The sequence below is a fragment of the Marmota flaviventris genome, chromosome 10, assembly GCF_047511675.1.
Source record: "Marmota flaviventris isolate mMarFla1 chromosome 10, mMarFla1.hap1, whole genome shotgun sequence".
NCBI classification, from domain to species: Eukaryota; Metazoa; Chordata; class Mammalia; order Rodentia; family Sciuridae; genus Marmota; species Marmota flaviventris.
The window spans coordinates 114,292,371-114,319,756 of NC_092507.1; the positions used below are offsets into that span (position 1 = coordinate 114,292,371).

Here is a 27,386-nt window from a genome sequence, read left to right on the forward strand (position 1 = left end):
CTTAGTCTTGCCCACTTCCTCTGTTCATGTTAAGATTTTAGGAAGTCCAGTCTGGAATATACCTAGTTCTCTTGCTCAGGCTCCAGTTGGAGACGGTTTAAATGAAATAGGCCCCATTTAGCTCAGTGGTCCTTTGCAGATAGGGATGAGGAGGGGAGGATCCTATTTGGGGTGTTTTCTGGGTCCCTATACCAGGCTACAATAAAGAATGTAGGGGTAAATATTGCTCCCCCTCCCTTCCCAGTCATACAGAGGCTCCAAAATCCTGGTCACTCAGAAATTCTGGAATCCAGTACAGTACAATCAGTCACCTTTATTCCAGGGTTAGAACAAGGCCGTGCACACTGCAGATGGAGGAGCACAAGATAGGGGCAGCCTTACAGCAGGACAAAGGGTGGGAGGGCAAGTTAGTCTTTTTAGATTATTTTGCCTTACAGAGAAACTACTGGACTCTGCCGAAATAACCCCGTCTTTTCTTTTCCTGTTTATTCCATAAGGAAAGCTCTTTATTCTCATTTTCTCCCTCCCTCTCACTCACATAACATTCCAAATAAAAGGACCGTTCATGCTCATTTCCCTAATTCCAGTTCTACAAGTATCTCTCCCTAAGGGAGAAGCCAGACAGGGCTGGGGAGAGTTGGGAAGGTCCTTTAAGGCAAAACCGTGGAGTACTCGAGATGTATATGTTAAGGCAGGTGTCTGCAACAGTAGCCAGAGGGGACACACAGACTGGGCTCAGCTAGGAGTCGAGGGTGCACTCTGACCAGTCTGACTTCTTCCCTCTTCCAACAGCCAGCCCGCTGCTCCCACTGAAGTTTTGCTCCCACATCCTAAAAGCTGCTAACTTCCAACTTTCTCTAAATAGTCTCAGTTTGCATGTGAATCTATTTTTTTTGGTTTGCTTTTTTTTTTTTTTTTTTAATATAAAAAGCTTTTCTGTTTGGAATATGTAGCAATTTGCCTCTGCCACTCCTGTCATTGTGGCACTCCCTTGCCACCCCCACTCTGGCCTAGACAATAAGTTAATGCTAGACACCACAAAAAAGGGCAGACATGGCAGTGCGGGTTTAATATACATATATGTAGAATATATATGTACACACAGTTAGCACGGTCAGGGTGGGAAGGGCATGTTGGGACAGGCAAGAGGCTGGGGTCACTCACTGTACTCTAGTTATTTGGCTAGGAGGCGTCCACAAGCCCAAGGGGGCCGGGGTGTCAGTGAGAAGGGTTACCAAGTCCCCTCCGAAGACTGAATTGGCATGGGGATCAGTGCAAAGGAAAACACTTCTTTCTGGCTTGGGGTGTTGTAGACTGAGTAGAGAGAGGGTAGTTGCCTGCAATATCCACATTGGGACCCTGTAGCGGGGGCAGGTTGAAATTAAAATCTAAGGATCTCATTTCTCAACGTAAGTTTGGGGTCAGTGTGTGCAACAGTCTGAATAGGAATAAAGGAGTGACAAAGGGGCCCATCCCTCTATGTCCCCATTTCAGGCTCAGTGGTGCATGTTCCCAGCCTAGTCTTTCCAGAGCAAAAAGGTGGGGGGTGGGGGTGGACACTGAATGCTGGCTGCTCCATAGGATTTGCTCTTAGGGACCAGGAAAGGATACAGTGGTCTTCTTCCATTAGATCCCTGGCTTATACCCATCGTAGGCCCATGAGAGGAGCATAAAAAAGGGACCTGCTGGTACCTAGGCTCTCCAGCCTGAGGAACAGCAGGAAATGGAACTTTTTAGCTAGTCCAGCATCAGGATACAAACACTGAACTCTAGCTTTTCTTTGCCCCTTTCAGGTGGAGACTGGCCTCTTCGTCCTCCCTCCTTTCCTTCCCTGCTTTTCCTTAGATCTACCCACCATTCCCATACCTCACCATCTCAGCTCCTCAATGTAGGAAAATGCAGGTCCTTTCTGCTTCCACATTTTTAAGATGTGGCCAGGAAAAGTGGAAGAAAGGGAAGTAGGAATGTGCCAATTTCTATTTGCATAGAAACAGCCCCCACCTCCCCCTTAGAGTGGGGAAACTAAGCCCCCCATCCTGACCCCCACCCCCTCACAAGGAGGAGGAACTAGATGAGCTAGACATATAGACAGACAGCCAGAGCGTGCGCACACGCACACACACGCGCACAGTAAGGGAGTTAGGACCAGGTTAGTAAGTGGGTGCATGGGAGTGCTGCCCTTGCCCCCTCCCTTGGAGGCTGGGGAAGGGAGTGATCTGATGAAGGTCCAACCTTCCTCTTCTTCCTCCCCCTTGCTCAGGCCTTCTTCGGTGGGGGAGCCAGTTTGATGATCTCTTCCTCAGAGGGCTGCCGAATAATGTCTAGGGGCAAAAAGGGATGTGTCCAGGGATGAAAGCTGTGGGAGGTGTCAGATAAACCCACTGAATACCAACATGCATGCTCCCCAAATGCACTTATTCCAGGGATAACGGAAGGGGTATGCCAAAGACATGAACTCTTACCTTTGTACTTCTTGGCGCTGGGAATGCGGGTTAGCTTGGTGTCCAGCTCATCCTCCTCAGAGATCTTCAGCACACGAGTTCTGTAGTCAACCACCATAGTGAGTAGGTCTGGACGGCGGGAGATCTCAAAAATGTGTTCAATATAGGAGAGGTTGTCTGGAGGAAGGCAGGAGACTAGGTCAGAGCTGGACAGTAGCAGTCCCCTTGCCTCTCTGACAGTGTTCTGGAACTACTACAACATTGGCTCTCAGAGGGCCACACTGGAAGAAGGGCTGGCTACTAAGCCAGGAAAAGAAAGCTAAAGCACCCACACAATGGTACAAGACTGTTTCCGGGAAGGGCAGGGAGTTGGTCAGTGAAGTTTCTAGGTTGTAGAATTAGCATGAGGGCTTTGAGCCAGGCATGGTGGCACATGTAATCCCAGTAACGCAGGAAGCTGAGGCAGATGAGATGGTAAATTTGAGACCACTCTGCGCAACTTAGATCCTATATCAACACAAGAAAGAAAAAGGGCTGGGGATGTAGCTCAGTGGTAGAGCGCCTTTGGATTCAAAACCCAGTACCACCACCAAAAAAAGAGAGGGCTTTGGATTCGATAGCAAGTCCCTGACAGGGTTAGGGAAAGGACAATAGAAAAACTGTCTTCCAAATACCCCACCCTCCCTAACCTTTTTCCACTTTCATCCAACCATCAGGAAGAATTTCCCAATAGCACACAGGGGTAGGAATGGTGAGATCCAAGAGTAGTTCTGGGCCTAGTAAGAAAAGTCACTCTAAATGAAAGATGTGGATATAACCAAAAGAATGATCACCCTGGTTTTCAGCCAGCTCCAAGATATTACTGATGACCTCAGACCTCTGGCTCCTAACCTTAGTATGTCCTTCAGCTCCCCTCCCTGCTCCCACATTTAATTCAGTCCGAATAATATTTCTGAAGAGGTCTGAGATCACTCACCTCACTTTTCTCTCAAATGTCTATCACTCAAGGCTCTCCACAACAGAGTTTTGACTTACCTTCATTCCTTCACAGCTACTTCTAAATATATAGAATGTCCCAGTCAAGCTAAGCAGGACTTTGCTTTTCCACACACACCAGAAACTCCCACCTCTGTGTCTGTCACTCTGCCTACCAGGCCCTCTGGATTCCCACTTTCCTTTCAAGGCCATCTTAAACTCCCAAGTCCTCCTGAAAGCCCCCAGCTGCACGGGATCACTCCAATCTATAATCCCCAGTCCCTCTAGAGCAGGAGTCTCTAAAAGCAGATAAAAGAAAGTTAGAACTTGTTTTATTTTAAATGCTGCCACTTTTAAATTGCTTTTATGTTCTCTATATATGTAATAATAGCACAGGAGTATCTGAATAATGCTTTTACTGCCAAGGGGCACAATGAAAACTGTCCAAGGCCTCCTGCCCCTTCCGTTCTCTCGCCTGCCTTGTTGAGAGGTACACGCATGTGTGGGAGCTCTGTGCTCATCTCTCTACCAAGTGGACTGAGCCCCATCCCGCACCTTTGTCCAGCTTGTTGTGGCTCTCCAGGAAGCTAAACCAGGCACTGCCTGTGGTGATCTCCTCGCTCTTCTCACTGGGGATGTCCTCCTTGCAGGCTGACTTCAGCTGTTCCAGATCTTCAAGGGTGATGTTGTTAGTCAGGTCCTGGAGGAGGGTCCCGTATTCGGCCATGACTGGGGTGGGGAGGCAACAAAGGGAAAGGATTCTGGACTTGGTGTACTGAGTCTGATTCACATACTGGCACTATCCACACCCCCTCACTGCCCTGCCAGGCATGTGTCTAGAACACGGGTGGGCAGAGCCAGAGGAAGAAAATGAAGACCTAGGAGAAGCATTGGGGACAGACAGGAAAACACTTAAGACAGGAGCAGTGCTGGAGCCTAGAGTGATAAGTCATACTTCCCCCCTCCACTGTCTTTTTCTTCTTTCCCCCCCCTCTAACAGTAACCCTGGCAACAGCTCCCCTGACTGAGGAGGCGGTTACCATGGCAACCTGCTCCCGACTTTCTCACCCGCTGTTTCAGAGTCCCCCCCCAGAAATGCCCCACCCACTTCCAACCCCTCCCCCTGTCAAGAAAAAAAAAAACAACCTCAAAACAACATCAGGGAGAGGCTTGCTGTGGAAGAAGAAACTGTAAAAGAACTGGGGGGCGGGGGGTTGGTTGAAATGTTAGCTTCCATTCTTCCCCAGAAGCAAAAGGGTCCTCACTTCAACTGCCCACCACCCCACTAATGACTCACTTTGGAAGGATGCCTAGTTGCTTGGTCTGATGGTTCCCTGGCCCCTCCATGCATAGCCTCATATTAAGCCATCAGAGCCTGGGGTAAGGGGAAGCAATGGGCTATCCCCACTTTGCCCATTTTCTCCCTTCATCATCACAGGGGCCCCCACTCAGCCTTGTCTCCCAGCCTTTGTGCTGTGCTTGCAGCCCCCGCGCCCAAGAATACCAAGCGGCTGGCTCTGGCCCCCTGCCCAGTTCCCAGGCTTGCTGGGTGGTGGGGGGAAGGGCACCAAGATGCAGCTTCGGGAGAGTCTGGCAGGAAGGGGGCTGCCACCCCTTCCTGCATCAACATCCTGCTGGCACTGCCTTTAGCGTGGCCTCCCGCAGGGTGCTGGGCAAGACCACATATCATCTAGGCCTTCATTCATGTTCCTTAGGTAAGAAGGTGAAGAACATTCAAGGCCTCCCTCCCCTAAAATAGGAACTGTAGCTAAGACAGGAAGAAAGAAGGATGAACCTTAGAATGAACTTGCTGGATTTGATAAAATGTGAAACACTAGTAGTGAGCTCAAAACAGGCACTTATTTCCTACAATGAGTATATCTCTTAAAATCAGAAGGGTAAAGCAAAAAAAAAAAAAAAAAAAAAGGAAAAGAAATCATAGCTTGGTGCAGTGGCCCACACCCATAATCCCAGCAACTCAAGAGGCTGAGGCAGGAATATTGCAAGTTTGAGGCTAGTCTGGGCAACTTAGGGAAAGCCTGTATCAAAAAGGACTGGGAATGTGGCTCAGTGGTAGAACATCCCTGGGTTCAATCCACAGTATCAAAGAAAAAGAAAAAAAAAAAAGCATGTCATAACCCTCTGTGGCTAGAACAAAGGGTAGCAAAAAGCTAGATGACCTTGTCCCTGACCGAGGATGCCATGAAGCACCCCAACATTGGACTGGGAATTTGGCAGTTCAAAGGGTTCAGGCTGACTGATACACTCCTATTTTCCTTACTTCTAGGCTCTATTGTAGGGGAACTGAGGCAGAGAGGCATGGCCATCACACAATAAGAGGTGTGGACCTAGAAGTCCCCACACCCAGCCCCCTTCTTGGACCAGAATAACAAGCCTCCCTTGGTGGCAGGCACCGTGACACAAACAGACAATGAGCCAGACAGCAGGGCCAGCACGACCCCCACAAGAAACAGTCACTCATAGACACTCTCACTTGCACACCCAGGTGCAACCAGACAGAAGGGCCCAGCGGTGGCCCTGCCAGGCTGGACCAGGAACAATGCTCTCCGACTGTCAGCACCAGGAACCATCCCAGCCTTGAAATCTAGGTCACAGCAGCAGGCTCTGGAGCCCAGCCCCGCCTCCACTGATAATCCCAGGGCAGAAAAGGGTGGAGATGGGAGGGTTATGGTGGGGAGGGGGTCTGGAGATAAGGATAGGGACTGGGGGATGGGGCATGCTGGTTGGGAAAGCGCAGCATGAGAAAGAGACAAGAACCTGCCCCAGTGGATGAGACCCTGCCACCAAACCCTCAGCTTCAGCTAGGAAAGGGGGCAGTATTAGGGTCAAAACAGGCTTGGTTTCACATGGAAAAAGAGTTTGTAAATATGGTAGATCCTGTGGGAGGAATGAGTGCGAGCGTGTGTGTGTGTGTGTGTGTGTGTGTGTGTGTGAGAGAGAGAGAGAGAGAGAGAGAGAGAGAGAGAGAGAATATCTCGGGAAGAATTGAGATTTAGGGCTCAATCTAAAACACAGATCTATAAGGAGGTGGGTGAAACGGGATTAGTGTGTGTGACACACCCACCCACAAGGCTGGGGGCAGTGGGTAGGAGCTTTCGAAGAGTGAAACAGATACAAGGCCCCTAAGAGGAATGGGGGTGGGAATGTAAAGTGGCTAAGGGGGTGACGTGTATGTGCCAGATTCTATGTATGTGTGGATGCTGATCTCTGGGTGTGTGTACAGGTGTGTGGAGGAGGCAGTGGGTGTGTTTGGATGTTCTCGTAACTGGCTGTGAGTGTGTGTGGGATGTGTGTTTGTATGTGTCTGAACCAGCTGAGTGTGTGTAAGAAAGTACATAACCACAGGCTCCCATCCAGAGGGTGAGGGGAGCCTACAGAACGGAGGAAGAGAGCAGGAGACGGGAAAGGGAGAGACTGAGGCTGCAAATGAGGAATCCTAGGGGAAAGTGGGGGGATGGAGCTCAGAGTCCACAAGGCTGCAGCCTCAGCTCAGCTGTTAGCACAGCAACCTTGGTTCTGGGAGATGCCCCTGCCCCCCGAATCATCAGGACAATGATACCACTGGATGGAAGGAGAGTGAAGAGTGGGCAGTAAGGGACAACAGGATAGGAATAGGGCCCCCTAAGGGAGTAAGGAAAGGCCATGGTTACCTGCCTTTCTAGATCCCATTTGCCCGTGCCCAGGTGTGGCAGCAGAGGCAAGGGCAGAATAGATTGGGGGGAGGTATTTGGGGGTGGTGGGAAGATGGAATCTCCCTTATATGGGTCTCAAGACTCACTGATCAACTACTGTCCCTGGCGGGTCTGGCGGTGGTGGGACTTGGCAGAGCCTGGCTCCTTCATCCTCCATGACTCTTTCCTCGTCAGAGATTTAGAACTACTTAGGGCCCACGGAGAAGTTTTCTGTCCTCCTTGCTCTGAAAAATCCTTCTGATCTCTGGGGCAGTGTAGAGGGCTGCCCAGGGAACACCAGGCAGCCTGGGCGGAGGCCATTCTGAGGACAGGATACCAGCGCAGGAACTGGGAACCGGAGCTGAGGCTGCCAGGAAGTCGGTCCCCTTCCCTCCCAGCTCATTCTGTGTGCAGCTCACCGCTTCCTCATACCTTCCTTCCTTCCTCCCTCTCCTAAACTAGCTCCAGGTGGAGCCCTGACAAAGGTAGAACCAACTGACAAAGATGATGCTGAGAAACAGAAAGAGGCAGGAGGTAAGCATTGTTATATACTGACCTTTTAGGGCAGGAGTTGGGATGGTGGCAGGTGGTGCTCCTTCAGTAGGCACTGGGGGAGGAGGAGGCAGGCCCTGGGTCTGCTTTGAAAAGCCTGGCAAAATGGGACAACCATCTATGAAGGAAGTGGCAGCACCAAAAGAATTTTTGTGCATTTTGCTATTAATTAATGGTAGAGTATCCCCTCTCCCTAGAATTTGGTTCCAGTAATTTTTTTTTTTTTTTTTTTAGTACCAGAGATTGAACCCACGGCACTTAACCCCTGATCGACAACCCCAGTTCTTTTTTTCTTTTTCTTTTTTTTTTTTTTTTTGAGACAGGTTCATCCTAAATTGCTTAGGGCCTCTCTAAGTTGCAGTTCTCTGGAGTCTCTGGGATTACAGGCATGACCACCAAGCCTGGCTCGCCTAGCTCAGTAAATTTTTAAGAATCTCAAGAGAAACCAAGGATTAGGAGCTAGGAGTGCCCTCCCTCTTCCACATCTGCTGCAGCTGCCTCAGGCTGGGGGGAGGGGTCATCCTGCACAGCTGCAAGAACCTATAATGGGAAGGAGGGGACTCCTAGGCAATCAAGTCTGTAGGTCTTGTTACCTGAAGTTGGAGGAAGTAATGGAGAAGAGGTAGCGGGTAGGAAGGGAGAGAGTGTGGTTCTAGCTGTCCTATTTTAAATTATATCTGGGAACCAAATTCAAGCAGTCCTAAGTTTATTTCCTTTAATATCATACTTGGCTTCCTCCCCAAATTTCTATCCGGTTTTCTTTAGGGGGAAGGGGTGGGAGGATCATCTTCAGTCATGTATCAAAGGAAAAAGAGGATTCTGAGGTTTCAGGGTCACTCAGGGAGTAAGGGGAGGCAGGACACCTGGACCCCAAAATGTTCAGGCCAAGAAGAAAAACCTCTGGGTATGGGGACAGAGACAAAGCCTTCAGCCCTTAGTCTAATACAAGAACCAGACCCAAGATCTGACTGGGGCACTGCCTGCTCCTATTTCTGTCTCTCTCCCATCTCTATTTCCTCTCTCCCTAGTCTTTTGATGTCTTTTCCTCCTTCCCTTTCAATGGACATTCATCCCTTCTAGCTTTGCCTATTCACCCATCCCATCTAGTAGTAGCCATGAACTTCAAGGGCCAGTGACTGAATACTGAATACTCACAGCAACTATTTAGGAAGAGGTGAGGTCCAGGGTTCCGTAACTCAGTGTCCCCATCTGAATACTCAGAGCAACTATTGAGGAAGGGGTGAGCCTCCCTGATACAGTATTTGAGGGGAGAGACCTGAAGATGCAGTGGTTGCCTGCCCACTGTCTGGAGGGTCTGTCCTTCTTGACATTGTAGGTGAGGATCTATGTGACAGTGACCCACTGTATGACTCTGTAACCCTCTTCATGCATGACAACATATGTGCACATGATGGGCACAGGTGTCACAGAAATGAAGAGGAAGTAGGCACCTAGAAAAGCTGGCAGCCTAGGGCATCCTTGGCAATTTCCCCAACGGAGTGTTTAACCGCAAAGGGAAGAGCAATTAATGCTAATCGCTCTGACAGCCTGGGGGCCACACACACAACCCAAGAAACAAGATACACAAATTCAGCCTGTGCTTCCTAATTCCCTGCTTTCATCCTCCCTAATTTCTTCTGGCCTTTTTTTTTTTTTTTTTTTTTTTTTTTTTAATGTACTGGGGCTAGAACCCAAGGGCACTCTTCCACTGAGCTACATCTCCAGTTTTTTGTTTTGTTTTTTTCTCTTTTGAGACAGGCTCTTGCTAAGTTGCCCAGGATGGCTTCCAACTTGTGGTCTTCCTGCCTCAGCCTCCCCAGTTGCTGTGATTACAGATGTGTGCCACCATGCCCAATTCATGCTTCCTAATTTCTTTTTAGTCCACTCTCCAGCACTCTTTTGCATCCTCTGACCATTTCTCTCTCACTTTCTCCCTTCCCATGATTCCCTGACTATATCTCTGACCCTCTCTGGCTCTGTCCCTTTCTCCACGTCTGTCTCCTTCTCACACACATTCCTCTCATTCTGTCTCCCTCTGACTTGCGCTCCATCCTTGGCTGACTCATACTCATTCTTTTTCTTCCTCTCCCTTTCTTCCACTCCCTCCTCCATTCCTTGGCCATTCTGATGTCCAGAAACTAGCCACTCCCAGTGCCCTAAGCTCTAACTGGACCCAGCTAGACAGGCCACCAGAACCCATATTACCGGGCTAAGAGCACTGACTCATTAGTCTTCAATGTCCTGTCTCCTTGTTCTAAAGGAGACCAGGATTTTAAAGCTGCCCAGAAAACCAGGATGGTCTTGGGGACAGTGGCCCCTTCTGTCCATTCCTCTGCTGTCCTGTTAAACTGATGTCTTGGAGCCCCATAGTCCAGGAGACTCCACATGGGAGGCAGTGGGTTGTTCTGGGTGGTTGGATGTGTAGCACAGGGAAGGTTGTGATTTGGTGTGTGCGAGCCAGTATGTGTAAGAGTCACATGGGTGTGTGTCACTGTGAGTGCTGGTTGTTTCTCAGAGGTGTGCTTGTGTCCCTGTCAGTTTTGACACCAATTATATGGAATTAATTAGGGGTTTAGTTAGATACACCATTCCCCTACATCCCCAGCTCCTTCCTCCTTAAGCCCGGCCCCACCTCTCTCCCAGGTGCAAGTGGGCTGGGGTGAGGGCACATGGTGGCAGGCTGAGCTGGAGACGGCCAGCGGAGGGCCAGCGGAGGAGAGTCGGGAGCCAGAGCGGGGAGGGCGGGAGCGGCCGGCCGAGCCGGCTGGGCGGGAAGCAGGCTGCATCCTAATCCCAGGCCCCGGCCGGACTCCCAAACTGCCGATCGGCGTGGAAGGGGCGGCCGCAACCACGCCGCCTCCGGCCCGAGCGCGGTGCTCCGGACGCACGCAGAGACCGGGCCTGACACCGAAAGGGCCAGTCGGGGTCCCGGCGCTCCCCTATGTGTCCCCCGGCATCCCGGGTTGTCCTTCCTCCAAATCCAGACCCCAAATCTGTCCCCTTCCCGCGACATGCCCCCTCTGCCCCTCTCACCGCCTCCGGAGCTGAGAGCTCAGGGCGCGGGCACTCCCAGGTCCCCGGTTCCCGAGCAGCGTCCGGAGCCTCCTCCTCGGCTCCCGCCGCCGCCGCCGCTTCTGCCGCCGCCGCCGCCTCTTCCGCCCGCGGAGCCGGAGCCCGAGCCCAGCGCCGCCTCACCCCACCCGGCTGGCCGGTGATGTCAGAGCCGGGGAGGGACGGGGGGCGGGGAGCGGCAGGGGGGGAGGGGACGCGGGGCCGAGGGGCTGGGGTTCTGGAAGGCTCCGAGGAAGAGGGACAGAATTGGGCGGAGGGATGCCGCCCTCCCCCCTCAACTGTGAAACAATGTCCAGATTTAATTCTTTCCCAATGGGACACCTTCCTCCTCTTCTGATTTCTGGGTGACCACGACTGGGACCCCTGAGACGACTTAGTAAATCAGGGTTTAGGGATTTGACCAGTGCCTTCTCTTAAGCTATTTGCTTTGGTATTTGGAAAAACCGCTCTCCTAGCTTTATGGATCAGGGGACTGGTAGTAAATGACCCCACTTATTCACCCTGGAAGTGGAGGCAGAGGGTCCCCGGCAAGAAGCAACATGACCTCCTTTACTTGACCTGAAACCATGGATTGTCTCTTTAGGGTGAAGCCAGACGGCCCTCTTGTGTCACTTTCACCTTTCTCAAATACACCCCACTCTTCCTCCTCCCCTACCATGATGTAATTTTATTTTCGGGGGAGAAAAAGAGCAGCAGTGACCTCACCATGCAAATATAGACAGTTCCCGAAGCCACACTTAGCTCTGTCTCCTAGCTCTGCCCCTCTGCTGGGGGCCCAGAATGGTAGCTCTCACTTCCCCTCCACCTCAGGGACTTTCCTCCCCCAGATTCTCAGCCAGACTGAAAAGAAGGAAGGGAGAATTGGGGAAGCATCTGTTTCTCCCCATCCCCAGCAGAAGGGTCACCTCAACTCTGGCAGGGTCTGGCCCTGGGAAGAGGGGTGAGAACTCTGTTTGTACCACCTCATGGAACACTTATCTTGCCTCGATTCCAACTTGAGGGAATCTGTTACACTTCCAGAAGCCTCAGATGAGCCCCTACTTTCTTAGGTCTACATTGCTCCTCAGCTCAGGTTCCTGCCACTTTGGGCTTTACAGCCTTTTTCTTTGCTCTTTTATCCTCAGCATTGCCCCTTTGAGAGTAACTCATCCTCATAATTTGCCTTTGTATATGTATCTCATTTGCTCTTTGTTGCAGGGCCAAAACCTATTTTCTTAATCCATCTTTGAGATTCAAGGAAACTGCATGATTTACCCACAGACATGCAGTATCTGGGTGAAATAAGACAGGCACCAAGGCACAAGGACTTGGGTTTCAAGCTTGCTCAACTCTTTCCTAAGACAAAGTATGCCCCTAAGCCTCAGTATCCTCACCAGTAAGAAGGGGATGCCAGTGACTGATTTATAGGGTCCTTCTGAGATTCAGAAATAGCAAGTCTCTAGAGACTGGCTATTTAAGATGGGTGCTTAAAGAAATAGGAACTATTATTTAGTCTGGGGTCTTCCACTGATCTATGCTAGACAGTAAGCTTAATAACATTTTTCTAATACAAAACTAGTGCCTGTACTGCTTATTAAACATTTGTTAAATGGTATTAGTTGGATGGATAAATGGGTTCTATTCTCTAAACTCTGCTGCTTCTCTAGGAACACTTTTTAGATTTGTCTGTGGAGAGTGAAAACTGGAAAATTAACCCCAGGTCCCAGGTTTTACTTAGCAGTCCTCGGTATACCAGCAATAACTTTACACTTGTTCCATGTAAACTATAATTTGTTATATATGGATAGTTCAGCAGTTTGGTCCTCCCTGCCCCCAATTGCTTTGTGCCCATCCAGCCTGGACCTATCCTGGAGAGTCTGTGGGTCCTTCCTGCAAAGAACTCTTGAAAGGTCCAGGTCTAGGGTATCCCCATTGTACAAAAGTCAATGTCTCTTCTCCATTCCCATGACCACCATGGGTTCTGGGTTCTCTCAACTTCCTTCTGATAATAACAGCCTCTAACTATGAGTTGGGCTCCTTGCCTCTAGAATCCTCGTCATCCCTGCCTCCCCATGTCCATCCCCCTCTCCATTTCTACCAGGTGAATTTTTGCCCTTTCTCCCCATCTCACAGGATTAAGTTAAAACATCTCTGCAATCAGCCCTTAATCTTACCAGCTTCAAGGCCTTGAATTTCTCCTCTTATCTCTGTGATCTCCATGCCCCCATATTACAAATACTTCCTGCCAGTGTTTTTTGTTTGTTTGTTTTGTTTTTGTACTGGGAGCTGAACCCAGGGGCACTTAACTACTAAGCTATATCCCCCAGTCCTTTTTATTGTTGAGACAGGAACTTGCTAAATTGCTGAGGCTAGCCTCAAGCTTGTGATCCTCCAGCTTCAGCCTCCCAAGTTGTAGGAATTATAGTGGCCTGCCAATGTTTGTGATGTTTCCACTGACTTAAATGTCCACTTTCCAACTCCCTTGCTTCCAACCAAGTCCCATTCTTCAATTTAATGCTTAGAAAAGGCTTGCTTCCTTTAGGAAGTCATCAAGTCCTGAGTCTTTTTCTTAATGTTTCTTCTTTTTTTGGCGGGGGAGGGGTAGTACCAGGTACTGAACTCTGGGGCCACTGAGCCACATCCCAGCCCTATTTTGTATTTTATTTGGGAACAGGGTCTCACTGAATTGCTTAGCCCCTCTCTTTTGCTTAGGCTGGCTTTGAACTTGTGATCCTCCTGCCTCAGCCTCCCCAGCCGCTGGGATTACAACATGCACCACCACACCTGGCTAATTTTTCTTCTTTTAACAAATGTTACGGAAAACTTTTTATGTACAGGCCTTGTGGAAATAAAGAAAAAGCCTGGGTTTGTCCTCATAGCGTTCATAGTTTAGTGGGGAATACAGAACTGTAGTGAAGAACTATAATACCACATGTTGATTACTAGAATGGAGATATATAGGAAGTGCTTTGTGAGCCAGGCTCATTGACACAGGCCTGTAATCTCAGCAGTTTGGGAGGCTGAAGCAGGAGGATTGCAATTTCAAGGTCAGCCTCAGCAATTTAGAAAGATCCTGTCTCAAAAAAATAGAAAGGGCTGGGGATTAAGCTTGGATACAATCCCTAGTATAGCCAAAAAAAAAAAAAAAAAGTGCCACAGGAAAAGTGCAGATTAGGGGACTGCAGGAGGGGCAAGCTTAGGAAGGCCTTATTGAGGAAGAATAATCAGGGTTCAGCCTTGATGTTCAAATAAGAGCTGCAGGGAGGGTGCTATCAAGCAGCACATAATTGTTTAATTACATATTGCTTTGTGTTTTTTTTCCAATTGTTTAGTGTGCTTGTCTTACTTCTTGGGGAGGCTAATCAGCTCTAGAGTAGGGACAGGCCTGGCACTCTCTGTTCTCCCAGAGCCCAACAACAGCCCTGGACAAACACCATGTGTTCAGAAAAGGCTTGTTGACTTGAAGCTGATAAATAATCCAAGCTTCTCTGGGATAACTGCCTGGAGGGAGCCCCAACCCCTCCCATCATTCCTCACAAGGCATCCACACCTCAATCTCCCATCCTGCCGCAGGGGTGAGACTTCAACACTTGCTTGTGCTGCCCCAGATCTCTTTTATTAAGTCCTTGTATTTGACCTGAATACATTAACAGGAAACCGCTGAGATACAGCCCCAAACAGAGTACCCTCCCTTCCTCCTGGCCAGGGACAGGACAGTCAGAAGGATACAGGATAAGGGAGAGGGTTGGGGAAGATTGTGCATAGATGGGAGGAACGGGAGAGATAAGGCAAGGGGAGAACCCCAAGCAAGAAAATGGAGAGTATTGGAAGAAACAATAAAATTCGGATGCGTTGTAGGATAAGAAACAAGTCAGATGAGAGAGGTGGGCTGGTGTTCAATAGCTGCTTTCCTCATTGGTTGAGGGGGATAGAGCTTAGCACCCAATATTTAAAGCCCAGCTAACCCTATGGTAGGATGACCTAGTTAGTGTCCCTGGAGGAACTCGGGGAAGGACAGGGAAGACAGGAGGGTACATGAAGAGCAAGGTGGGGCTGGGAGATGGTTGCCATAGCAACTAGTCATCATCATCGTCATCATCATCATCGTCGTCGTCGTCATCCTCTGTGTTGATCTCACCCTCCAGCACGTCCTCTAGCCAGTCTTCCAGCTCCTCAGCGGAAGGCAGGTCCTCCTCATCGTCCATCTCCATCCATATGCTATCCGCCTAGGACATGGCACAGGTGGGGGATGAAAGCTAAGCTGGGCCCAGGTCTTTGAACTTGTCCTCCCACTCACCAGGCACTGAACATCCTTCTTACAGCCTCGGTCCCTTCCTTTCATCTTTCAGTGGCCAGGGGAACTGTCCAGGTGAACGTGTAGGTTAGAAGAGCCAAGAGGGGGAGTGGAAAAACAAGCTGGATTGGCAGAAGAACTGCCTGCAGTCCACCTCCCATGTTCTTGTTATACTGAGCTTCCAAAACCAGACCTCTCTATGCTGTCCTTGCCACAAAACCACTGCAGCTTTTCATGGCCAATGAAATCAACTAGCAACTCTTCAGCATTCAAGTTTTTTTTTTTTTTTTTTTTACTCCAGTAATAGGAATTGAACTCAGGGGCACTTGACTACTGAGCTAGTCTCCAACCATTTTTCTTTTATTTTCTTTCTTTCTTTTTTTTTTTTTTGAGAAAGGGTCTTACTAAATTGCCCAGGCTGGACTTGAACTTGTGATCTCCTGCCTCAGCCTTAAGTCACTGGGATTACAGGCACCTGCCACTGTGCTGAGATATTCAGAATTTTTCCTGCTTTTTCAATACCGTCTTGAGTGATCACTAAATGCTAAAATCATAATAAAGTCTTGCCTGTTCCCAAACCTGGTATTCATTGTTCTACCTTTGACCTTTTGAGCTTACTTTTTCCTCATTTTATAGATGACTTCCCTTCACCATCACTTATTGAAATCCTTTACATCATGCAATCCCCCCCACACTTTTTTTTTTTTTTTTTTTTTTGGTACTGGGGATTAAACTCAGGGGCATTCGACCACTGATACATCCCCAGCCCTATTTTGTATTTTTTTTAGAGACAGGGTCTCACTGAGTTGCTTAGCACCTCGCTTTTGCTGAGGCTGGCTTTGAACTCGTGCTCCTCCTGCCTCAGCCTCCTGGCCGCTGGGATTACAGGCATGTGCCACCGCACCCATTTTACAATCTCCACTTGTTTTGTTTTGTTTTGTGGTGCTGGGGATGGAACCCAGGGTCTTGTGCATGTGAGGCAAGCACTGTACCAACTGAGCTACACCCCCAGTCCTACAACCTCCATTTTAATGCTACTCTCACTAAACTGCTCTCTGATTCTCAAGCAGAAATCCCTTTACTTTCTCTTTGCCTTCCTAACATTTTAGTTCTATCTTTATTATGAAGTTCATTACATCCAACCTCATTACTAACAGAATGCTTGCCTACCCGGTTAGATTAATTCTGTGAAAGCAAAGATTATGGTTTACTCAGTTCAACTCAATAAAATTTGAAGTATCTAGTACATGTATATGAGAATATTTCTGCCCACAGAACTTAAAGTCTACTGAAAGAGACAGGCAGGATACATAAATAGCCATTTAAAAGTCTTGTTTTTCACTGGGCCCTGTGGTACACACTTGTAATCCTAGTGACTCGGGAAGCTGAGGCAAGATCACAAGTTTGAGGCCAGCCTCAGCAACTTAGTGAGACCCTGTCTCAAAATAAGAAGGGCTGAAGATATAGCTTAATAGTAAAGCACCCCTGGGTTCAATTCCCAGTACCAAAAAATTTTTAAAAAGGCGGGTGGCGGGGAGGCTAAGGATAAAGCTCAGTGGTAAAGCACCCCTGGGTTTCAATCCCCAGTATTAAAAAAAAAAAATCATGTTCTCAATCTAGGTAAGCTCCAACAGTGCCATGGAGGGAATGATTCCAAATGAAAGACCTCATGGAGAAGAAAGCATGTGAACTGGGCTTTGAGGGATGAGCAACTGATTCCAATGGTGAGGACAGGGGCATGTTCTGATCCTGAATCTCCCCCTCCATCTAGCCATCCGACTGGGCAGATCTGCTTCTTCTGGGAAGGGCTCAGTTTCTAGCTAGCAGAGGAGAGGAGAGGAGAAGAGCTGGGGGTCAACCAGGGATGAGGAAAGGAAACTCACATCAGTGACATTGACGACTCCTATTTGTGGGGCTGACAAGTCGATGTCAAATGTCTTCTCCCAGTACGGCACCAGCTGTGGAGAGATCCAAATAGGGCAGCTTAGTGGGATCCAGGACTCCAGGAGGGTGAGTGTGAGGGTCAGCCCAGGGATAAGGAGAGGGGATTGAATTAACTGTCAATGGATGGGGGACAAGGTCCAGCAATAGGGCCTGAAAGCAGTGGGCAGAGCTAAGCAGAGAAAGTGGAAATTCCAAAGGGAAAGTATCAGGAGGGTCGGCTGGGCACTCCAGCCCCTTCTTTGCGATGAAAAGTTGATTGGAAACCCCTGTTCTGATCCTGGATCTGCTCTGATTGACCCTCTGAACTCAGGCAAATCACTTCTCTCTAGCTCTCAGTTCCTGCATATCTACACTAAGGTAGTTTTGTTGTAGCTGCTGTTTGTTTTATTTTGTTTTTTTCAGTACTGGGGATTGAATCCAGGGGCCTTCTACCACTGAGCCACATCCCCAGTCCCTTTTATATTTTGAGACAAAGTCTTGCTGAGACTGGCCTAGAAGTTGGGATCCTCCAGCCTTGGCCTCCAGAGTTGCTGGGATTACAGGCATGCGCCGCCATGCCCAGTTTAAAGTAGTAATACTTGGCAATCACAGATGTTGCTACATTTCTGTTTCTTCATTCAGTTATTTATCCAACTGTGAGTGCTAGTTGCTGGAGATTCTACTGAGGATAAAACCACCCGGAGAGTCGTGGAATCTCTGCTATGATTCTCTGATTGAGCGTGTACACTCATGTCCAGGGTTATGGTGCCCAGCTGCTTGTGAGAACTCTGCTTTTCTGGGAGTCAGTCTCCTCATGAGTGCTACCTGTGTAGCCTCTGCTCTGGGAATTGTGTTATGTCCCCTGACATTACTTTGGGTCCTCCTCTTCCCTTGCCCACATCACCCTTGAACATACAATACAACAGGGGCAACCTCCCAAGCCCCCCAACTGGGAGATGGTAATGGGATTTCTGAAACAAAGCCCCCACTCAGAATGTGCCACAATGCAAGGTCCCATGTTAGGGTAGCAGTGGCTGAGCAGGGCCCTTTACCAGAGGGAAGTCATCAGGGTCAATCCAGATGATGCTAAGATCAGGGTTGTCAGTATTATCTTGGGCCACAGACTTGAGAGTCTCTAAGAACTCGTAGCCATCTTGAAAGGAACAGAAATGAAATGAGTGAGATGGGACAGAGAGAAAAGAGATACAGGAAACGGGAATCCAGATCTGTTTCCCCACCTACCACAACTCCACATGTCTAGCCCCAGGCTGCTTGCAAGCTCTCTGGAATGCCTCCCACATGAGGCCTGTGCTCCTACAAGCAACTTGCCACCCCCTGCCTGCCCCCAGGTCAATCCCAGTGTTTCTCCCTCACCAGGATCAGCTTCCTCTGCAAAGGCCACAATGTGGATTCCATCCAGGTCATCCTCCTGTTGGGGATGGGAGGGGGGGCGGGACAGAGTGGAGATCTTACTGTACTCTGTAAGGTTGGAGAGCCCAGACAGACTCCAGATGTTCCTTGAGCCTGGATCGCATGGACCCAACGCTAGCTGAGCCACATCCCCAGCCCTTTCTATTTATTTTGAGACAGGCTCTCAAAGTCACTCAGGCTGGCCTCGAACTTGCAATCCTCCTGCCTTAGCCTACCAAGTCACTGGGATTACAGGCACTGGACCCACACATTCTTGTAATAGTGACTCTTTTCCAAGTGACACTGTCCGTTTTGGTTCCAGAACCCCCACACCTCCTCCTCTTGTAACCCCTTGGGTCTCTGCCCTTATCATCTTTATCCACTTAATGTATGTCTCCTGATTCCCACCATGGTCTTCAAAACAGAACCACTACCACCCCTTGCTGGAGCACTGTCCTAGGACTTGCATCTTCAGCCTCCCCTGCTCCCCACTCCCAGAACCTGGTCCTAGCCAGGGACACTCACCCAGGTCTCATACATACTCTCAGGCTTCAGTTTCCGAAGGGTTGATCTAGAAGAGACAGACAGAGAGGTGCTACTCAGTGGGTGAGAAGGACCCGGAGGGTCTCCAATAGCAGAGGCTGCCTGTGGGTCAGGCCCAGGGCACAGACAGCATGAAGTCCAGAACAAAGCCATCTGGCACAGCCTAAGCCCTGGGCAATAGGCCCAGATCACTGCGGGGTTAAAGCGGTGGGGGAAGGGGTGTCAAGGGGACTGAAGAGAGACCTTTGGAGAAAGGTAAGAACTGAATATCAGGGAATTCATTCATTCATTTATTCGCTCATTTACTCATTCAGTCAAATCGAGGGTGTGTTATGTTCTAAGCCCTGAGCTAGGTGCTTGGTAGAGTCGACCCAGACAGACATGTTCCTGCTCTGATGAAGGGGGCCGTCTCCAGTGGGAAAGAGTAAGTAGTATTTATACTGATGAGTGGGTATTTTCAGTTGTGGAGTACTGTGACGGAAGAGAATTACGTGTGAGTATAGGGCAGCATTTCCCAACCTCAGTCCTTCTGACTTAGGTTTTAGGGCCTGGTGATTTTTGTTTTCTTTTTTTCTCTCTCTCTCCTTCTCTCTCTCTTTCATTCCCGGAGATTGAACCCAAGGGCGCACGACCACTGAGCCACATCCTCAGCCCTTTTTAGTTTTTATTTTGAGACAGGGTCTTGCTAAGTTGCCCAAGCTGGCCTGCTACTTGTGATCCTTCTGCCTCAGCCTCCTGAGTTACCGGGATTAGAGGTGTGTGCCATTGTACCAGGCAGGTCCTGGGTCATTTTCTGTTGTTGGTGGCTGCCTTGTGCACTATAAGATGTTAAACAGTATCCCTGGCTTCTAACCAGGAAATACCAGTAACACACCCAGCACCAAATCTGCCTGCAGATATTGCCAAATATCCCCTGGAGGGCTAAACCCTTCCCCCACCTCCCACTTCCTTCATCTCCCTGGAGAATTAAATGAGCAAAGACTTGGGACAGCTAGCCGGGGAGGCATGTGCCTGTAATCACAGCACCCCAGGAGGCTGAGGCAGGAAAATTCCAAGTTTGAGACCAGCAGAAAGTTAGTGAGGGCCTAAGCAACTTAGCAAGACCCTGTCTCAAAATAAAAAATAAAAAGGACTGGGTAGTAGCTCAATGGTAAAGTGCCCCTGGGGGTTCCATCCTCAGTAACATCCCCCCCACCCTGCCACGCACACCCCCCCCCACACACACACACAAAAGGACATGGTACAGATCAGGGTAAAATCCCAGTTTTGACACATACTCCCTGTCACTGAGGTTGAAAAAGGACTTAAATATAACAATAGCTACAGAAGATACCTTGCATTTTCAAGCCTGACCACACACAGGCACTCAGCATTCACTTATTGACAGAGATTATTTAAATCACAATCAATGAATTACATCACAATGAACTGTACACATTTACAGAGGCCCTTGTCTGTGTAGGATGCAACTATTGGGTTGCAAAATATTGTAGGAGCTGGGTGTGGTGGTGCACTCCTACAATCCCAGCAATTTGGGAGGCTGAGGCAGAAGGATCACAAATTTGAGGCCAGGCTGGGCAACACAGTGAGACCCTGTCTCTATAAAAGGGGTCAGGGAATATAGCTCAGTAAGGAGGGCCTCTGGATTCAATCCCCAATGCACCACACACACACACAGTGAAAAATACACACAGTGTATCTATCAGTGAGCAACCAATGCTCAGAAGTGTGTTCATCCAGGGGAGACCAGCTTGCCAGTTAACTGGGGTTCCCCAGCCCGTCTCATAGACTGGGGCTCTAGCCTCAGAGGACCCTACCCTGCTTAGAGGGAGCACCGGTCCTCACCTCCTGTGCTCCTCCACAAAGTTGACAATCTCCTCTTCGCTATTGGGTTTGTCTGGGATAGTCACAGGCTCTTCCATGAAGGCCTCATAGAAATCGATCTCATTCAGCTTCAGGGTCAACTTTTTTGCCACCTTTCGGGAGCAGATGCAAGGGGAATAGATAGAGCAGGTGATGCAGGGTCACAGTGAGAAGCAGTATTATGGGGGGACAAACATTAGAGAGTTAGAGAACCTGGGACTTTGTCACTGCCACTGTGACACTGGACAAGAGTCTTTTTTTTTTTTTTTTTTTTCTGGACAAGAGTCTTAACTTCTCTGGTCTTCAGTTTGATAGGAGAAGGGTGGGTTAGATAATCTAAAGCCCTCTTCCCTTCAGCTCTAAAATCTCTAGGGAAAAGAGGAGCTGGATTTGGGGTGGGGTGTGCCAGCATGTAGGATGGGACCAGGTCCCCTCAGGACTGGGAGAGGAGGCTGGGGGGCAGCGTAAGGGTGTAGGGAGACCCAATGTGGCCGCGAGGAGGAGAACCTTGCTGTCGAAGGTGGCAAAGAAGGGGATGTAGGGATGAAACTCTTCGGCCGCGTCCTCGTAGGCTTTGTAATCTGAGGAGGGAAGGTAGAGTCAGTCTGGAATCAGAGGCCGCCAGGGCCTCTCCCCAGTTCTTCTCTGGTAGGAGGGTTCACTCCGAGACCCACCCCCTCTAGTCCTCGGAGAGGGGGTAGAGCACAGAGGGCTTAGTCAGGGTGCTGCAGGGGCCTGTCTGAAACCCTGCCAGGGAGGTGAGAGCAGGGGTTGGAGCCCACCATGCAGGAGGAAGATCAGGGCAGGGAATTAGGAGGCCAAGATGCCAGGAAGGCGGAGGAAGTGGGAGGCTGATTGACAGGTGAGACGGGGGCCAGGGAGGGGAGCAGGAGTGTGGGGGTTACCCACGCTCTGAGTCTTTGTTCTTGAAGTAGCCAATGAGTTTGATCTCGTCCTCGATATTTTCAAATGCCTGCAGCTCCCGTTCACCCTCGATCAACTCCACAGGGTCCTCCAGGACCTGGAAGAGCGGGGACAGTGTTTCTGTCCTCAGTGACCAGAGAGGGATGGAGGGAGAAGGTGGGGACGTGAAGGAGGGACGAGAAGTTGACAGAGTGTACGTGGGTGTGCAGTGTATGAACTGTGTTACATGCTGTATGTTGTGTGTTGTGCACTGTGTGATGTGATTTGTGTGTTTTGTGTGTGATATACATATATGATGGGTATATGTTGTGTGGTGTGTGTCATGTTAGATGCATGTGTGGTATGTTGTGCATGTTGTGTTGCGTGTTTGGTGTATGACCTTGTGTGTCTTGTGCTGTGTTGTATGGTCTGTGTGTTGTGTGTCTGGTGTGTATGGTGTGTATATGTGATGTGTGTTGTGTGTCCTATGGGGTGTGTGGTATACACGTGTGATGTGTATTATGTCTGGTATGTGACATGTGTGATGTGTGTTTGGTGTGTGTATGTATGTATGCATGAAATGTGTTGTGTGGTATGTGCATAGTGTGCCATATGTATTGTATGTGTTGCATTGTGTGTGTGTTGTGTTCTGTTATGTGTGCTGTATGTTGTGTGTTGTGTTGTGTCTGGTGTGTATGGTAGACATATGTGATGTGTGATGTGTGGTGTACATATGTGATGTGATACACGTTTTATATCTGGTGGATAACGTGTGATCTGTGTTTGGTGTATGTGGTATGCATGATGTGTGTTGCATGATATGTGTGTGATATGTGTCATGTGGTGTGCATGTGTTTGTGTTGTGTGGCATGTGCTGTATGTTGTGTGGTGTGTTGTGTCTGGTGTATGTGGTATACATATGTCATGTGTGTTATGTGGTATGTGTAGGGTGGGGGGGTAAAGTTGGGGTTAGCAAGGATCATGGGGCAGTGGAGTCTTTAAGCAAGGTGATCCAGTCCAGGGGAGTCCTCACATCAAGCAGAAACTCCACCAGGGTGTCAGCTGAAAACTCGCCATCATACTCAATGACTTCGTCTCCCTTGAACACATAAACGCTGTCCTCTTCAACGAGTCCTAGGGAGTGAATGGAAGGTGAGCCATGACCCCGGTCTTCCCACGGATTCCTGAGTCCAGAACCCGGGTCACAGCCCACTCCACCATCCCATTGGACACCACATTTTCCACCTCTCCCTTTCTCTGTCCCACCCACTTCCACTGTCCCTTATCCCTACATCCCTGGTGTCCACAATCCTGGCTTGAGCCAGGAGGCTAGCCTGGCCCCAGGGGATCTCCAGGGAGAAGATGAGGGGATCAGCTAGGGTGTAAGGGGAGGCAACAGGGAGATATAGATTCTAGCAGCATTGTGGTGCAGTCCTGCTATCTCCTCTGAGAACTCCGGTGGCTAATTCTGTGTCCTGCCCTTTAACATTGCTATTACTGACCAGATGACTTCATTATTACTAACCAACCCTCCCCCACCCACATCCGGAGTCTGGTCTCGAACGTGTGCTGCCCCCTGGTGGCTGGGCACTATAACACCCAGCTAAGGTTCTGGAGCGGGAGGGGTTGGAAGAGGAGATTGCATGGTTTCCCCAGCCTTGCCTGGATTCCTGGCTTCCCCTTTCTCTCCAGAACCTGGCCCTGTGTCTAGGGAAATACAAAGCCACCCCACCTCATGCTGGGATATGAGTACAGAGTCTCTATAAGGAACAGGCTGGGACCCACCAACACAAGTAAAGAGTTCTCCAGCCCCTCAGAGCCCAGGGCTGTCCCCAAGTCCTCCAACCTAGGCCTCCCCATCCCACAGGCTGCTTCCCCTTCTTGCTCCTCCCTCCCTTCCTTTACCTAGTTTCTTGGCCACGGCTGCGTCCTTCTCAGAGTCCACCAGCCCGAAGCCAACACCCTTGTCTTCTAGGACTTGGGCTGCTAACTAGAGGGAGGGGTTAGAGTTAAAATTAGTCCTTGGAATTTTTTTCCCCCCTGCAGTCCTGGGGATTCAACCCAAGGGTTATCCACTGAACCACATTTCCAGCTTAGAGTCTCGCTAAGTTGCTGAGGCCGGCTTTGAACTTGCGATCCTCCTGCCTCAGCCTCCTGAGCTGCTGGGATTACAGGCCTGAGCCACTACACCTGGCTCCTGGAATTCTTATTACCTCTTCTCCCCGCCCCATGGGTACAGGAACTCTAAGAGTTGACCTTGGCCTTATGCTAAGATCCAGAATATCCCCAAATTCCCTACAACTTCACCATTTCTGCATTTAGTTCAACTTTAAGTTTATGAGTATTTATTGCTCAATTGTAGTATGCTTGCTATGTTGAACTTGAAAGCACTAAGCTTGACAATATACAGTTCCTGAGGAATGCTGGGGAATCTGGCTTTCGAGTGACTGAGGGACCCTTTTCTCCTGTACTCTGTTCCAGTCAAAGGTGAAACTCAGCATGGGGATAATGTTAGAATCCCGAGATCCTTCCAAGTAACTACCAACACAAGAATTTTTGCTGGTGGGTGTAGAGGGTCTGGTCATGTTGCTGAGGAGTGGGGAAGGCCAGGGAGTTGAGAGTAGAGGTCACCAATTGACGAGAGACTGGCAGAGACTAGACAGTTTCTTTCACACTGAACTTTGGCCAGTCCTTAGACTGTGGACAGTCCCTGCCCCCATAAGCCTACCAGCTCAACACTCAATCCTGATTCACTCTTCTGTGGGCACAGAATGCAGCTTTACCCCACCCAACATTCAGGCACCACTGTGATTTTTAGGGGGACAGGGAAAGGAGGCAGATGGCAGGTGGATGGCCAGGGATACTGAGAGCTTAGGATAAAAATACTTGCCTCATTAATCAGAGGGTGGGGGGTGCTCTGGCATTCAGCAGAGGCAAACAGAAATGAGAGCCTGTGGTCTCAATGTCTCACCCTGAAATGCTTTATGCTCTGGTCAACCCGGGGCCCATCTGCACTGCCAGACCAGAGAAGGGGCTGAGGAAACTTGGACAAGGAAACTCAAATACATTCCAGCTCCTAGAGGGGTATGTGCCACCACATCTCCAATTCTAGGGTTTTTCTTCTTGTTATTTTCCATTTTCATTTTAGAGTAGTCATCTCTGCTTTGGATCTGAAGTCAGATTGGGGGTGAGGAATCTCATTCTACAAAGAGAAGATATTCTGAAGCCTCCTTCAACTATAGAATTTTCCATTGAAGATATCCAGTTTGATCTAATAGAGCCAGATAGGGAACTAGGGGTCAGGGAGGAAGAAAGAGGGGGCTGGGAGACCAATGGGAGGCATGGTGGTCTTTAGGAGATATTGAAACATTTATCTTTAAGTGACAGGTGAATATGATATCAGTAGCATTTAATTTTTTTAAAAAAAATATTTTTTTTTTTATTTTTAGTTGGACACAATGCCTTTACTTCACTCATTTATTTCTATGTGGGGCTGAGGATTGAACCCAGGGTCTTACACATGTGAGGCGAGCGCTCTACCGCTGAGCCACAACCCCAGCCCCAATAGCATTTAAACTTATGCTCATTTTGGATCCCATTGGAATGCAGCCCCTAAATGTATGAAGAGGGAGCATGTTCTGGTTAGGAGAGTATATTGGTGTGCTGGGGGTGCAATACATAGTACTACGTCCTAGTTCTTCCCTTGCCCCCAAATACCTCCCTTTCCCCTTTTCACCCTCCTTCTGAGCCAAACCTAGATTCACCAGCCTCCTACAACTTGGGGGGCAATCACCCCGCAGCGTCTCTTCTGCAGTTATCTAACTGTGGTAGTACTTTTGGGTTGCTGAGTCTATTTATCATTTGGCTAAGGCCACAGGCCAGTTGTATCCTGTTGGTCAAGACAAAAGGTCCTCCTACACTGCCCCCACCCCCCCAGATCCCACCCCTCAAAAGATCTCCCTGGGGTTGTGTCATAGGACTTGCAGAGAGGGGCTGGGCATGCGCCACAGGCCTGCAGTCTCCCACTCACCTCTAGGATCAGCTCCTCCATCTCAAATTGTCTTTGTGAGGCCTTGTCATCCTCAGGGGGTTCGTGGTAAAGGAGTGCCAGCACCTCGTACTTCTTGAACACATTCTTGTAGTTCTTTGCGTTGACATTGATCACACGGTCCACACCATCGTACTCAGGAAAGTCCAGCCCTTCCTCCCCTTGGACCCCTGACTTGGGAGTCCCCAGCACCAACAGTAACAGCAGTGCCTGTCTCAGACCTGGCTCCCTCCTGGCCCCCATCCTGTCTGTAGTACTCCTGGAGGTAGAGGGATCTGGGCTGCTTCTCCTGATCCAGAGGAGGTTAGCTGGGGACAGGGAAGGCCCCCTAGGTACCAAATCCTGAGTTAGGGGCTCTACGTGGGGGTGGGGTAGGGAGTGGCCCAGAGCAGCGGACACTGCTGGGTCCTGGAGAAACTGCCCAAAGAGCCAAGAGAAAAAGGGTCAGGAGGAGGAATAAGAGCAGGGGGCGGGGAGGGAACCGGAGCTGCCCCCTGAAATTGGCACCTCTCGGTCCCCACCTGGTCCTGTCTAAATATGTCTCCGTGGTTGGCAGGAGAGACAGATAACCTTCCCAGGCTAGGACAACTCCATGCGGGCCGGAATCCTCCCACATCCTACACCTCTCCCCCAAGCTCCCAGTCTCTCCTTCCCCCCCTCCCCCATGTCCAGGGCTCCTCAGCCCCTGTCCCCATGCAGGCCCTAAGAGCTCATCACCATATTAAGAAAGGAGAAGGGAGAGACAGTGATCTAAAAATAAGACCAGATGAGTCGGAGGTAAGTGAAGCTGAGACTGGAGGAGGGGAGGCAGGGGGTAACTAGGGATCACCCAGGGTAGGGTGAGGGTAACAGAAGGAAATGCAGGTGTGTTCTGGGGCAGAGGCTAAACTGATAGTAGAGGACCAAAGAGACAAGTGTAGGACTGCTTCCACACCCTAAAATCTGGGAATCTTCTAGGGGTGAAGTCTGTTTCTTTGATCCTGTGAAAGAGAGCGGGGGAGGGGGCAATAAAACACAGTCTGGGATGCAGGCAAGAGACCCCCTGCCGTTCCCTTTAAAGAATCAGGACCAAGGATGAGATCATTCTCTGAATAAAAGATGGAGTGGAGTCCAAGACTGGCGACCTGGCTTAGCTCCAGCCAGTTTCCTATGCTTCACTCAACATTCCTGACTGGGGAATGCAGGGGAAGGACAGGGCTGGCCCAGATCCCATCCCGTAGGATGCAGATTTGGGGTTTCTTTACCCAGATGGCCCACCAAGAGGAGGGGAATGTCATTTGGCTGCCACCTCCCGTGTGCACTCTCTGCCCTGAGCCTAGGGGACCGGTTTTCTAGGGCACAGTAGGAAGGGAGGATTCCCCAGGCTGAATGATTCTAAAGACAGCTAATAGCTACGGTTTATTCCTATGTCGTTGGCAAGACAAAGACAGGATCAGGCATAAACACTGGTGAAAAAAAAAATTAACAGGAGGAAAACCTGGAATGGCGGGCCCTGTCAGTTGATCCTGTGCACCTGAGACCTAAAGCAGCTTGGGGAGAAAGGGCTGTCAAGTCTGGATTCCAGCTTGGAAGTGAAAACAGAGTAACTGAGTTCAGCTCTGGGTCCCTAGAAGGATCATTTCCATAGCTCCCCAAGGCTGTTATCACGCACAGGTAAACTGAGGCACGAGGGAGACCATGCAGAGACCAGA

At 49.6% G+C, this 27,386-nt stretch overlaps 2 protein-coding genes across 4 annotated transcripts; both read right to left on the reverse strand.

Moving 5' to 3' along the window:
• Positions 1-293: 293 nt before the first annotated feature.
• On the reverse strand, positions 294-10,832 carry Pea15 (proliferation and apoptosis adaptor protein 15). 3 transcript variants are annotated; one of them, XM_027950741.2, is made up of 5 exons: positions 10,694-10,832; positions 7,665-7,757; positions 3,972-4,145; positions 2,463-2,618; positions 294-2,321 (listed from the first exon to the last, which is right to left on the reverse strand). In XM_027950741.2, the coding sequence occupies exons 3-5, from the start codon at positions 4,141-4,143 to the stop codon at positions 2,257-2,259; spliced, it is 393 nt and encodes a 130-aa protein (XP_027806542.1). In that variant the 5' UTR covers positions 4,144-4,145; positions 7,665-7,757; positions 10,694-10,832; the 3' UTR covers positions 294-2,256. The 3 variants fall into 3 exon arrangements, with proteins under 3 accessions (XP_027806542.1, XP_071474364.1, XP_071474365.1); XM_071618263.1 differs by having other exon boundaries at positions 7,665-7,778; XM_071618264.1 differs by lacking the exon at positions 7,665-7,757.
• Positions 10,833-14,355: 3,523 nt separating this feature from the next.
• On the reverse strand, positions 14,356-25,938 carry Casq1 (calsequestrin 1). The gene is made up of 11 exons (XM_027950793.2): positions 25,678-25,938; positions 23,553-23,637; positions 22,681-22,781; positions 21,654-21,765; positions 21,252-21,325; positions 20,727-20,857; positions 18,864-18,909; positions 18,303-18,357; positions 17,981-18,081; positions 16,889-16,963; positions 14,356-14,937 (listed from the first exon to the last, which is right to left on the reverse strand). The coding sequence occupies exons 1-11, from the start codon at positions 25,936-25,938 to the stop codon at positions 14,788-14,790; spliced, it is 1,191 nt and encodes a 396-aa protein (XP_027806594.2). The 3' UTR covers positions 14,356-14,787.
• Positions 25,939-27,386: the final 1,448 nt, after the last annotated feature.